This window comes from Salvia hispanica, chromosome 4, assembly GCF_023119035.1.
Source record: "Salvia hispanica cultivar TCC Black 2014 chromosome 4, UniMelb_Shisp_WGS_1.0, whole genome shotgun sequence".
Lineage (NCBI taxonomy): Eukaryota > Viridiplantae > Streptophyta > Magnoliopsida > Lamiales > Lamiaceae > Salvia > Salvia hispanica.
This window is the reverse complement of record NC_062968.1, coordinates 4,347,858-4,361,187: the sequence shown is the minus strand read 5'-3', so window position 1 is coordinate 4,361,187 and position 13,330 is coordinate 4,347,858. Positions and strand designations below refer to the sequence as shown.

Below are 13,330 nucleotides of genomic sequence, written 5' to 3'. Positions count from 1 at the left end.
ATCTTTCTTTATCTCTCTACTTTAATACTTACACCCATCTTCTCTCTCTCCAATTAAACACTTTAACCAATAACTCCTAAAACTCCGTGCCAGCTAAGTAATGTGTCATCTTAGCCGGGACGGAGGGAGTAGTATATTGTATCTTACACAGGTTGAAAATGGAATATCACGTCTCACCAAACATTGACACCCTAATAAGAAATGCACACGAAGATTTCAACTCGAGGTTGACAAGTGACATATATTTTTTCCTAATTTATTTATTTATATAGATATAAACTTTGACATGACATACAAATTGAGCATATCATTTTATTTATTTATTTGAAATAAAAGGTGGGAAGCAGATAGTGGTGGAACAACTATAAAGTGAAGGAATAATAGGCAAACCCATAAATATAAAGATGAGCCATATTGATTTGTGTTGTACAAATTAGTTGTTTCCGTGTTAAAGCATTAGTCGCTATCTTCTTTCAGGCCCAATTTCAGCTTATTTGGCCCACCATTTTCCATTTCCCATTCCTCCAAAAGTGCCTCAAATTTTAAATGCTATTTGCATACTTTTATTCATGCAAATATTATTTTTTATCCTAATATTTCGAATCGAAATTTTTTTTGGGGTCATCAAACTTACAAACTATGTAAAAATTAAAGTCTTATTAATTATATTATTCATCTCTTATGGGAGCATTTACTTTTTCTGATAGGGTGTATTTATAAAAGTAATTCAAAATTGTCCTAAACTTATTTCAGTTAATTGATTAATTCAATGTTGGGCTTATTTAGATATTATATTTTTGAAATACTTAATTTATTATTTTTTACCAATATATTACACCGTCTAAAGTAATTTCAAGTATATTAGACAAAATTACTACCCAACTATTTTACACGTATCGCTATTATTAGGATTAGTATTCCACGATTCATGCTTCATAGCTACAAATTCAACTTTTAACATTATGATTCTACATGATCTAACTGTCTCATATCGATGTTTGTAAGTTGTAACTACTAACTACACATCAATATGTCTACTATGTGAAGCAAGATTCATAAATTTACTAACCGATTTTAATTTGTGGGGTCGGATACAATGAAGAAGGTTCTCGTTATGGTTGAAATGTAGAGGATGAATAGGTGGTCATCAGTTGCGATGGATGATCAATAACATTATGGAAATGAACCACAACTTAAAAAGGTTTGAGATTTTTTTCAGAAATTCCCTATCTCACCGTAAAATTGGCTGACTTTAATGAAAATTTTCATCTTTCATAAGCCGAAAGTGAAGTTGGTGAACCTTCAACTCCACCCGTCATTGTATAGATATATTAATTATAACACGTACAAACCTAGTTCCTTTTACTTTTTTATGAAAGAACTTTGCATTCATATTAAAGGGAAAAACTTCATGATTATTTTCCCAAAAATTTCACGATTATATACAAAAATATCATACGACCCTATATCCAATAATGGAAACCTCACGAAGAGGGATGCAGTTGTCCTTTTGCATAAGTTCCTGTCATAATTATTATGGTATAAAAATGTATAATAAAGGGAAGAACTCTTCGATCAGCCAACACTAGTAATGTTAATGTAATGTGCACAATATCAAAATAGATAAGAAAAAGAAATACGAATTCGAATTACCAAAAAAGGAGAAAAATTCGACGATGTATAAATGGATTGATGTTGGTGAATAAGTAGGGGTATACTATATGTTATGTTCACAAGGATTATATAGTAGCCTAGAGTGTTATGACTTATGTAGTATGTTAGAATTCAACATTTGATTAAATTTAATTATAAATTTATAATGCATGTTAGTAGGCCCCATTTTAATATATATCAACGCCCAAAGATACTAAATAAAAATTTGAACACCCACATGCTGGTCAACAAAGACCATGTTATGGATTCCCCAAACCTTCCTCTCGAAATTAAAATTATAATTAGTTATTGTTAATTCTTGTATACTTAGAGAATCTTATGTGAGAGAATAATAGTAATAGCTGCATTAATTAATATATGCATTATTGGTAATATTTTGACCTGGGCTGTCATCTTTTTAAATACTTGCACGCTTACTAGTTTTTCAACTTCTTTCTCCAACGCATATCTCTTATTATAAGTATGTCATAACTTCCTAACTTATTATTCCAAATATTACAGGTATCTCAAATTTTCCTAATTAAAAATCTCATTTATTGTACTACTTTTTCCCTCTGTACAGAAAGATATATAGCTGTTATTTTTTAATAGTCAACTTTCCTATATATATTGATATAAATGAAAAAGGATTGGTCCAAAGAAATTGTTGGAGTAGCAACATGAATTGTTATTCGTTAATTGTTACTTATGTATGCGATAAAATACGTGGAAAAGATATTTCAATGAATTTAACCACTTACATCACTCATGACATTGAATTTGGCTAATAGTAACGTTATTTTACAAAAATAAGCTTACACGCTGCGAACATGACCGACCTACTCAAATCAATACGTATAACTTTCTTCTTTTTGGTGGGTAAATAAATATATAAACAAAACTATTTATACACACATGCTACTTATACATATCCCTCCTATTATATAACCTTCATAATTTTCACATTCTCATTTAATTTCCTACATTAATTTGTAAGCTACCGCGGCGTGGAGACCATAGCTTCCGAGGCTGCCCATAACCGCGCAGCTTCTGCAGAGCTCGATCCTAATTTAGACGCTGAAGCCTCATTGCAATCCGAGAAATACTTTCCATTCACATTCTCCAACCTTGGATCCGTCGCTACATAGCAAGATGTCGCAGCTGCCTGTAAAATATCACGTATTTCATTTCATCAGTACATATATAATATATTCGCACATGAAATACCGTGACAATTTTGAATATTTACCTGAGGTATAGTCTTCAAAAGCTTGGAAGCCAAAAAGAAAACCAAATCTGCACACACATAAAAAAATGAAATTTTGTAAATTCAATGTAGATATTACTATTAATTAAAATATTGAAATTAAATAATATGTTAAACCTGTAATTAGGCCTTCACGGTCTCTGGTGAGCCTGGTCCTGACGATGCCAGGGTGAACACAATTCGCTGTCACGTTGGCTTCCATTTCCTGCAATTTCAATAATTCGAGTTTAATAAATTTAGGAGAAAATCCATGTTGCATGATTTTTGTGAGAAAACAACAAAAATGACTTTTATAGCAATTAAATAGTAAAGAAAATAAATAGAAGAAGAAAAAGAACTTGCCCTGAGCCTGAGGGCAAGTTCCTTGGTATGCAAAACGTTAGCCAGCTTCGAGAGTGCATATGCACGTGTCCCATCGTATTCACTGTCACAAAAATCAATATCTTAAATAAAATAAGATCGACACGAATTATATCAGCATAAAGTCAAACCTATTATAAATGGTAACTCTATTTTTCCAATTTATATCACTCATCACCTAGCACAGTATCTCCTCGATCCTAGGATTCTTCGCACCACCGATTTAAATGCATACGCTAATAAATGTCATCTCCTTTTAAACAAACATCAAATACTATAAACTATTTTTATTCTTCTAATTTTATTACTAAAAAGTTTGACTACTTTACCACTGACATTGCACGAATAGCTTCAATTAAACAACCCAATTTGAAATGAAATTTCTACATTTATCTCCTAATCTCAAATTTGAAGCAAGAAGGTGCAATTAGTTTAAAATTCTTAATGTTCAATTTGTAATCATAAATCTGGTACTACTAGTATCTATTGAAATATAAAAAAACTAATTTGTTAATCATAGAGCGCATGTGTGAGACAAAATCTGAGTTGGAGAGAAAATAAAAGGAAAAAACAGTTGATACCAACAACAAAGAATATAATTTATGATTATAAATTATAATAAAAGAAGAGTAATTAATAAAACTGACCTCTTATTCTTGGTAATTAAGGCGAGATAATGGATCATATCACCCGAAAACCAGGTATGAATACTCGAAGACACGTTCACAATTCTTCCTTGCACGCCGCTACTCTTCGCCGTCTCAATCATTTTCTTCAGCAGTAGCTTCGTTAACAAGAAGTGCCCTAATTAAATATTAACAAAAAAAATTAAAATCTAATCATTACACAGTTACAATTAGCCAATTATAAAACGAAATTAAATAGTAAAATACCTAAATAATTTGTGGCAAAAGTCATCTCAATCCCATCCTCGGTAACACCGTGATCGTACGAAAACTTCCCCGCATTATTTCTACAAAAAGATATTTTAAAATGTAAATATTCATTATTAATAGTATATTTAAACCGCACTAAAAAAAAGGAAAAAGAAAATTACATGAGAAGATTAAGAGGCAAATTGAGCGACTCAAACTCGGCGACGAATCGGCGCACCGAGTCGAGTTTGCTGAGATCGAGCCCCATGACTATGATTTCGGAGCCGGGGAACTCGGCTAAAATGCGCCCCTTCGTCTCCTCGGCGGCTTTGAAGCTCCGAGCCGGCAGCACAAGCCGCGCGCCGCGCTTCGCCAGCACCCGAGCCGTCTCCGCTCCTATCCCCGACGTCGCTCCTGCGAATCGATCGCCGCAGAGATTTAATTTTTTTTTTTTCACACAAATTAAAAAAAAAATTAACACATTAATTAATCGGTGAATTACCAGTGATTATGGCGGTGATAGGGCGGAGATCGGGGCAGAGATCGGTGACTTGCTCGGCAGTGGACTTGCTGCTGAATCCGCTGGCGCCGGCGGTGCCGATTAGGTAGCCAATCGTCTCGAGCATGATTTTGTCGAAGGAAAAAAAAAAGTGGTGTGTGTAGTGTGTGAGATGGAAAAGTAAAGTACGTAGAAATATGAAATTTGCAGATGAACAGAGTCAATAATCGCAGAGTAGGAGAGAGAAACAGTGGCCTAGGCTTCTTTTTCTGCAGGTTTTGCAGAGGCGATGCGAATAGATTCAAAAGTTGTATGTATGTATGTATATGTGGGGGTGGTGGTAGTGGTGGTGGTGGTGGTGGTGGAGGCATTTTTATAACCAAGGATTAGTGGGGATTTGGGAATCAATTAAGATAGGATTACATCTTTGTCATTCATTGATTTTCATTTTAATTTCTTAATCATTGAATGCTTATTTTTTTATTTCGCCTCATTAATTTAATAACTCACCTTTTTATCTGACCAATTTGTCATAACTACTTTTGCCTAGGATAGTTACTCGTAGTAAAGACTTTTACCACAGCCAAATTAATGGATGATACTTGCTTCATCAGCAAAATTATGCCTTATTTTAACAAATATTTCAGGCAAGTCAATCATAATATTCCCCTAAATATTGTACTTATATATATTATAAAATTAATACTCCATCCGTTCTTACTATGTGTCTCAATTTTTATTTTGGTAAGTCGCTTTTATTACTGTCTCGTTTCAATTTTACGACTTTTGGTAATGAACCTTACATTAGGGGTGGCAAAATGGATAGCGGATAATAGGTAATTCCCATCTCGACCCGCTACCCGCCGGATATTGGGTACCAGCTACCAGACGATAACGGGAAACGGGGCGGGATCGGGTAGTGTGTTTTAGAATTTTGTGGGTAGCAGGTGTACCCGCTACCCGCGTGGGTATACCTGTTAGTCCTGATAATACCCGTTATTATTAGTATTAGCCATATTCCATCTTTTAATATTACATCCGTTCCATATTAATAGAGGTGTTTCAAATAGTTAAATAATAATAGCCATATACGCACTCATTTTGAAAAATTAAAAATAAATATTTAGAAGGGAGAAAAAATAAAGTAAGATAAATAATAATATAGAGAGGAGTATTTATATTATTATATTTTCAAAATGAGTGAAGAAAATTAAATGTCTTTATTAAGGCGGGGTAGTGGAAGTACTTTATAGTATAATCTAAGAGTCTTTTAAAACATTTTCATATTCCAACGAACATACAATTAAAAACTCACCGGAACTATAGAGTGTCCCTTCACTTTTATTCTCAATCTATTCAACGTTTACCATCAATATTAATAAAGTAAATTATGAACCATTGACGGTTATTATGATTTTCAAATTTTTTATTAGGATTTCAGGTCGGGTACGGATACCCGCAATGTCGGGTACGGGATAACCGACATGGATATCGGGTAATTCCAGTATGTCGCGGGGCGGGTATTGAGACAACAAATTTTGCTAAAATCGGGTACGGGTACCCGACTTGTTGGGTGCGGATACCCACAGGTAACCCGTTTTGCCACCCCTATTTTCACTAACTTATTTTTTTTATATAAAACTAATATACAAAAATAATACTCACATAATACTAAAATGTTTAACTCACTTTTTTTTATATCTCATAAAAATATATTTTTTTTATTTTAATCTATCTCATCAAAATAGCAATTTCCGTAAAAATCTTTTAATGAATGAAATCTTTTTAATGAATGACTTAATATACACTATCAATACTCACAAGTCACCACATTATTCTTTGTATCTTTCTTATTTACAAATACGTAACACATAAAACCCCGTGTTATTTTAAATTTGGTTTATATTATAGAATGTTGTACATAAAATTGGGATTTATATTCAACTATTTTTTTTCATTCACTTTCTTTCACTACTATTCTAAAACCAATGTCGTGTCAAAATGAACTACTATTCTAAAACCAATGTCGTGTCAAAATGAACTTTGATATTATGGACATAGAGAGTATTTATGTATTGTATTTATTTATTTATTTCTACCTCTAATGTTTGTTTTCTAATTAAAATATAAAATGCAAGTTGTACTACTAATATACTCTTTCTCCATCATTTAAAGAAACATTTTGTCATTTTAAATACCCACAATTTAAATAATCATTCCACTAATTTTACACTTATAATTCATCATAAAACTAATAAGTACTCCATAGTAGTAGTAGTATATAAAATGAATTTCATATTCTACTTATTTTGTCATATTACTTTTTTTCATAAAGTCAATCAATTTTTTAAAACTCGTGTCAAATTAAAATAGCTCTTTACACGGTGGACGGTGGGAGTATTTCTTTTTCTAACCTGAGACGAGTAGAAACCGCAGAATTTGGTGTGACAAATAATTTGATTTGGCTTCATTATATTTTCCCTCATTTTTAACTTATACAATGAATTAATCCACATCTTTTTATCTTAAGATTCATTCGCATTATATGTAACGAAACACAATAAATTATGAATATTACGATCGTTCTGAATAGATTTTGATTGTGAGCATCGGTGCCTAGTAAATATATAAGGTCTTAAATGTATGTGGCTGATTTTCTGTAGTATACTTTTTTTAATGAAAATCTTTCATATTGTTAATTGTTATTAAGGCCCGTTTTACCAATTAGCATAATCTGAGCCAAACAAACACGCTCTAAAACAATTAGAAATTGATCAGTCATATGCTGAGCAATTATTCCCCTAATTGCATTGTTACTTCAATAAAATTGGGAATTTTAGACACTGTAAAGTGAGTAGTCGATCCAAAAATGATGATTAAATTTTCAGCGATAAAAAGTCCATACCCTGACTTTACTCATTATTAAAGTAATCATAACTTTTTAATGATGAATGTGTTCTTCAATTCAAATAAATAATTAAATCGTAATCTAGCAACAATAAAAGCTAATGCCCCAGGTATATATGTTGTCCTTTTTCTTTTATAGATAAAAGCCTCTTTTCTAATAAAATAAAGCCAATTCATCCATACTTTCTTGTAGAATGAATTAGAAGTTGTGCTCTATTGCTCTGCCCTCTCAATAGTGATCTCAACATTTCAAATTAAAAATGTGTGACGGACTTCCGTTACAATAAAATTGAGGTCGTGTTAAGTCTAGTATACTACTTCCTCTGTTCCAGCTAAGTTAGGTCACTCTTTTTGAATATGGAGATTAAGAAATTATGTTGGATGAGTTAAATGAGAGAGGAAAAAGTAAAAGTGGGTAGTGAATAGATAAAGTTAGTGCAACGTGTTACTTGTTTTTATATACAGTATTAATTTTATAATAAAATATGAGTGAACTGAGTTAGTGGAATGCTAGACTTATTAAAACAATAGTAAAAGTAAACGAGATAATTAATTGTGGACGGACAAAAAAAGAAACTTGAGACATTTAATTATTGATAGAGGGAGTAACATATTAGTTTTTATCGTGTTTACGAGTCTATATTCGATATAATAGAAAATATGTGTATTTATAGTATCAACACGATAACGATAGTATGATAATAGCCCTAAACACTAACTCATTTTTGTAATTCCGTGCCATGGTAACATGTCAATTATGTGTAGCCTATCCAAGGGGATAAACTTAGACTTGAGCATTCATATTTCAATCTGATTTTTTTTCAAAGATCATATCGAAAAACTGATTTATGAAACGAAATTGAACCAAATTGAAATCCGAATAAAACCAAAAACTAGACAACGAAAATCAAGCCAACTCGAAAAACCCAAAACAAATACTAATATCCAGAAATCAAAAGGTCCAAAAATCCATAAAATCAAATACCTTGTATGCTTCATATATTTCAATTATTAAGAGATTATGCAATAATAGCAATGCGACATCACAAACACACACACACACACATATATATAAGACACATACAACACATAACATAGTAACATACACTACATAAAGCATATTGCACATACACATGCAAAGTACATATAGTGCGCACATATAATTATACATACATTGCACGTACACAACACAACTCGCACACAAACTCACACATTGCAAACACAACACACACACAATATATATATATATACACAAAACACGAGCGCGCACAGTCACACCCACACTCACACTCACACGCAGTCACACACTGATATTATATATTCTCTACGTCCATTAAAAATTGAAACTATTTTAATTTTGGTCTGTCCCTTAAAATATAAACTTTTTATTTTAGAAAATTTTTCGCTCACTATTGAGGCGAGACTGATTTTGCACTAACAATATTTCATCCATTTTATTCTTTCTATCTCTATCTTTACTTTATCAATCATGCCTTACAACTCACAACTCGTATCGTTTTATAAAATTTATTTATAAACAATGGAGTGAGTATATAGTGATAATCTAAGATATTAAATAATAATTAATCCGGCAATCAAGAAAAAAGAAAATATGTGAACCAAGAGAAGTAAAGCTTGTGGTTGTCCTGTCACAAGAGACGAGGGAAGGAAAGTTGACAACATGATGCTTAATAAAAGGCATTATAACTTATAACATGCATAAAGAAAAAAGAGCACTTCTTCTATCCTGTGTCGCTTGCGGTTTACTCCACATCAATTCTTATATAGAGCGATAGAAATCATAAAATCTTTTTATTACTCATTTTCTCGTAAAAAGTTTTAACCAAAGAAACTCCTAAAACTGCGTGGTGAGACAAAGGAAGTAGCTAGGAGTAGTATTATATTTTAATTTGGGCAAATTGCATATAGTCATGAACTTTCACAATAGTTTGGTTTTTTCCGTGAACTTTAAATGTTGCATGAAAAGTCATGAACTTTACCGGAATGGTAAATTTCCCATCGGATCCGACCCGATAGATTTCTGACACAATTGCTTATCCAACGTGGTGTGCAAGAGGTGTGACTTGGCAAAACTCCACTAATTCTTATTGTTTCTTTTCTATTTTTGCAATATCTGACTCAGGAGTTATCACAAACATACTAGTATAATAAATGAAAACATACAAATCGACATAAAAATACAAATCGAATTCAGCATAAAAGTAACATTAATTCCACGATTCGAATTGAACCCTAAATTTGTCATTTGTCAAGTCAAACCTCCGGTGCGTCACGTAGGATAAATTTTTGTCGCATATCTATCGGGTCGAGTCGAATGAGAAATTTTCACAGTTTAGTAAAGTTTATGACTTTTTATGCAACATTTAAAATTTACGGGAAAAACCAAACTGTGTTGAAAGTTCATGACTTTACTGTCAATTTTCTTTTTTAAGTAATATTTCTATAAGTCCAATTTTAGAGAATAAAACTCGAGGATTATATTTTCGGACCACGTCATAAAGTTCGGGTTATCTCATAAATTAAATTTAATAATTCAAAATCTTTAAGGATAAGATTAGGACAACCCTATTAACTTATCGATATTTCCAAGACAATCTATGTCATGATAGATTGCTATCCTTGATTTATGGTAAATTGAGAATAAAGAAAATAAATTAAAGTGTGCAACATCCAATGATTATGAAATGATTAGTGTATTTAAATTAACAAACACAATAGCGAATATTGAGTAGCATTGACGCCATATATGATCGTCGTCTCGTCGAGTTAGAGCTTAGTTTCATTCATATTCAATTTTGTGTTAGATATAAGTGAAAAGATTTGAAAGGTGTTAGACTGAGTTCAAAATTGTTTAAGAGCTAGCTTATAACTTTTTCAATAATGTTTGCCAAATTATAATTTTAAACCACACATATAAATTATAAAAACGATTTTATTATTTTTATGCAATATTTTTAACAAAATAACGTTTTTAATTTCATCTATCTCATATGTTAATTTTCTCTCTAACTATCATTTCTTCTTTGTAATTTAAAATTATCTTAAAAGCTCAATCATCTAAATACTTGTGCAACTTATAAGCTCTTAAAACGTTACATCTTATAAGCTCCAAGAGTTTACAAAATTCTCTAAAATAAGCTTAGTCAAACATCCATTATTAATAAAATTATTTAACTTAATTAAATACTCATTTGATTTTCATGAATTAGCTAATTGTTGATATCATGAATTCGATGATCAGTACCTTTTAAAATTCATTCAAAATATCAAGAATCAACTTCTTAAAATCAAATTAAAGTTAGAATAAGATGTGAGATCTATATATAGCTAGTATGAGCATGAAACGAATTAAAACTACACTACATATATTTACCTATTATTTTTGTTTGAGGTTGGTAATCCTATGATATTGTAGATTTTGAACTAGGCAGAGCACATGGAAATAACTAGATTTTTTAAACTCTTTTCCTACTAGCGAAATGATCGACACATATCATGGCACCTTGCCCTTATTCATATACTAATATCAACTTTCCATAATTATTGCACTGAGCCAACTAATACTTTTTCTAAAGGAAATTCAGTACTTATTATTTTTCTCTAGCAATATTTTATTTATTTATTTATCTACTTATATTATTTGTTTTGGAGAGCAATCACTCTTGTTGTATTTTAGTAAGATGGTAAAAACACAATGAAGGTAACCGCACTTGTTAACCAAGATTTTTATAATAAAAAATTTACTAATAATAGTTGAAAATCTAACGATAGAATGCAACTTAATTGAAATACAAACACATTTTATTTAATTGATAGATCAAGGACTTGAATTATTTTGAATACGGAGTGAGGGCATATCATCAGTTGTAACTTGTAACTGAAAATTAGTTTTGCTCAAATTAATTATTCGCTCCGTGCACTCTAAAGTGATACGTTTTCCTTTTTAAGTTGCCTCACTATAAATAACACATTTCTAAATATAAAAACATAATTTTATCTATTTACTTACAACACAAAACTACATAAAATATCGTGCTGAATTAGAAATGTTCTACTTAGAGCGAGAAGAGAGAGTGTAACGTCATGAAATTTACATATACATTCGTATATTATATAGAATTAACAAAAAAAATATATAGTATAGAGCAGACATTAAAGCTAGAGTACATCCAAATAGAAATACAAACCATATGTTGATACAAATGCAAATACACAAACCATACGGTATAAGATAGCTACTCCTTTTCATTTAAGAAGAGGCTTTCGTCTTAACCTTAAATTATGTACATAGTCAAATGAAATTTGTGTGATAAAATTAAACAATGTACAATAAACAAAACAAGATCTACAATAATCCGTTCTCATCATATATAGTAATGATATTGATTTTTAGTTCTTCGAACCTAACTACTTTGCACTTTAAATAATTCCCGATTCAGAATATTTTTCTCTTTTTTGAGAGGATTCAATTCACTCAATTTGAATAAGTTGTTTGACTTTATCAAGGCGCTATTAGAGTTTTCGAGGTATAGACCGTTGAATATGAACCAAGAGATTCAATTTTTAATTTATAGAGCGACGATAAGCAATTTAAAGATGGGCGTGCGAAAATGATTGTCAAAAATCAAAAGAAAAAAAAGAAAAAAAAGGTACAATTTTCGAGGGCCTTCAGTGTTCTTCCATAGTGTTGTAGTCTTCCATTAAAAAGAAAAGGGGCCAAAGGTGTTTTTTCCTGCAATTCTTATCATCATCCTTCACGAATCATGCTTCATCTTTTTCTTTTACCATATAGGTCTTACTCCCTTTGCACATTAGGTTAGTGTAATAATTATATATACTAGTTTCTGATTGGATGAGTTGAACCATGCAAACTCCTTCTGTCCCATTAGAAATAAAACGTTTTCCTTGTTAGTTTGTCCCATTAAAAATAAAATGTTTCCTAAAATGGAAACATCTCTATCTCTACTTTTTCATCTCTCTTACTTTACCCTCTCTTCATTAACTCACAAAACAATACTACATAAAAATATGTGTCGTTTCTCAAATATTGTATATTTAATGGGACGGAGGGAGTATTATAGATAGGATTACCTTTTAACTTAACAATGTGGACTTATTACTAATTTTTCCAAAGTCTATATCAATTTGATGACCAACTTATTGACTTGCACAAATCTAACATTAGACAGAGTTTCATACACTCAGGGGGTGTTCGGTTGGCAAGACTAAATCTCATGATTAAATATATAATATTATGTTTGGTTCATACGATTGATCCCCACAACTTAATTCTAGATAGATAGTCTCATGATTATTAGTCATAGCCTCCCCCCTTTAACTAAAATAATCCCACAATTTAATCCTAGATGGATAATCTCATGATAATTAGTCATGTCAACCGAACGCCACCTTAAACTACTTGTAACGCAAGAATGAATCAGTATTATATTTATAACTCTAGTCTCGTCTATAGAATCATATCAATTTTTAAGGTGTTTGAAATTTAAAGTTGGCACAAGCCAAGTTTCTTATGTATCAAATGATCAATGAGTTTGGGTGATTGCAAGTCCAAAGATTAGAGTTGTAATTTCTCTATATAAATGAATGTACTTTGTAATTTGTATAACAATACTTTTTATATTATGATTTCTTTGATGATAGAGCTTAGAGCGTCTCCGGTGACGCCCCTCCTACTAGGACTTCCCACAAAACTGCCTGCCACGTCATCACTAGCTCTTCCTATTCTAC

The 13,330-nt window shown here is 31.4% G+C and overlaps 1 protein-coding gene across 1 annotated transcript; it reads right to left on the bottom strand.

Annotated features, from left to right (window-relative positions):
* Positions 1 to 2,397: 2,397 nt before the first annotated feature.
* LOC125218672 (short-chain dehydrogenase TIC 32 B, chloroplastic-like) lies at positions 2,398 to 5,009 on the bottom strand. The gene is made up of 8 exons (XM_048120391.1): positions 4,658 to 5,009; positions 4,338 to 4,569; positions 4,174 to 4,253; positions 3,928 to 4,084; positions 3,263 to 3,344; positions 3,038 to 3,125; positions 2,903 to 2,949; positions 2,398 to 2,818 (listed from the first exon to the last, which is right to left on the bottom strand). The coding sequence occupies exons 1-8, from the start codon at positions 4,779 to 4,781 to the stop codon at positions 2,651 to 2,653; spliced, it is 978 nt and encodes a 325-aa protein (XP_047976348.1). The 5' UTR covers positions 4,782 to 5,009; the 3' UTR covers positions 2,398 to 2,650.
* Between the last annotated feature and the right edge of the window lie 8,321 nt (positions 5,010 to 13,330).

Coding starts and splice junctions, on each gene's coding strand:
- LOC125218672 (XM_048120391.1), bottom strand. CDS start 4,781: ATGCTCGAGACGATTGGCTACCTAATCGGCACCGCCGGCGCCAGCGGA. Junction 3,345..3,927: donor TTAATTACCAAGAATAAGAG/GTCAGTTTTATT, acceptor TTTTTGTGACAG/TGAATACGATGGGACACGTG. Junction 2,819..2,902: donor TTTTGAAGACTATACCTCAG/GTAAATATTCAA, acceptor GATATTTTACAG/GCAGCTGCGACATCTTGCTA.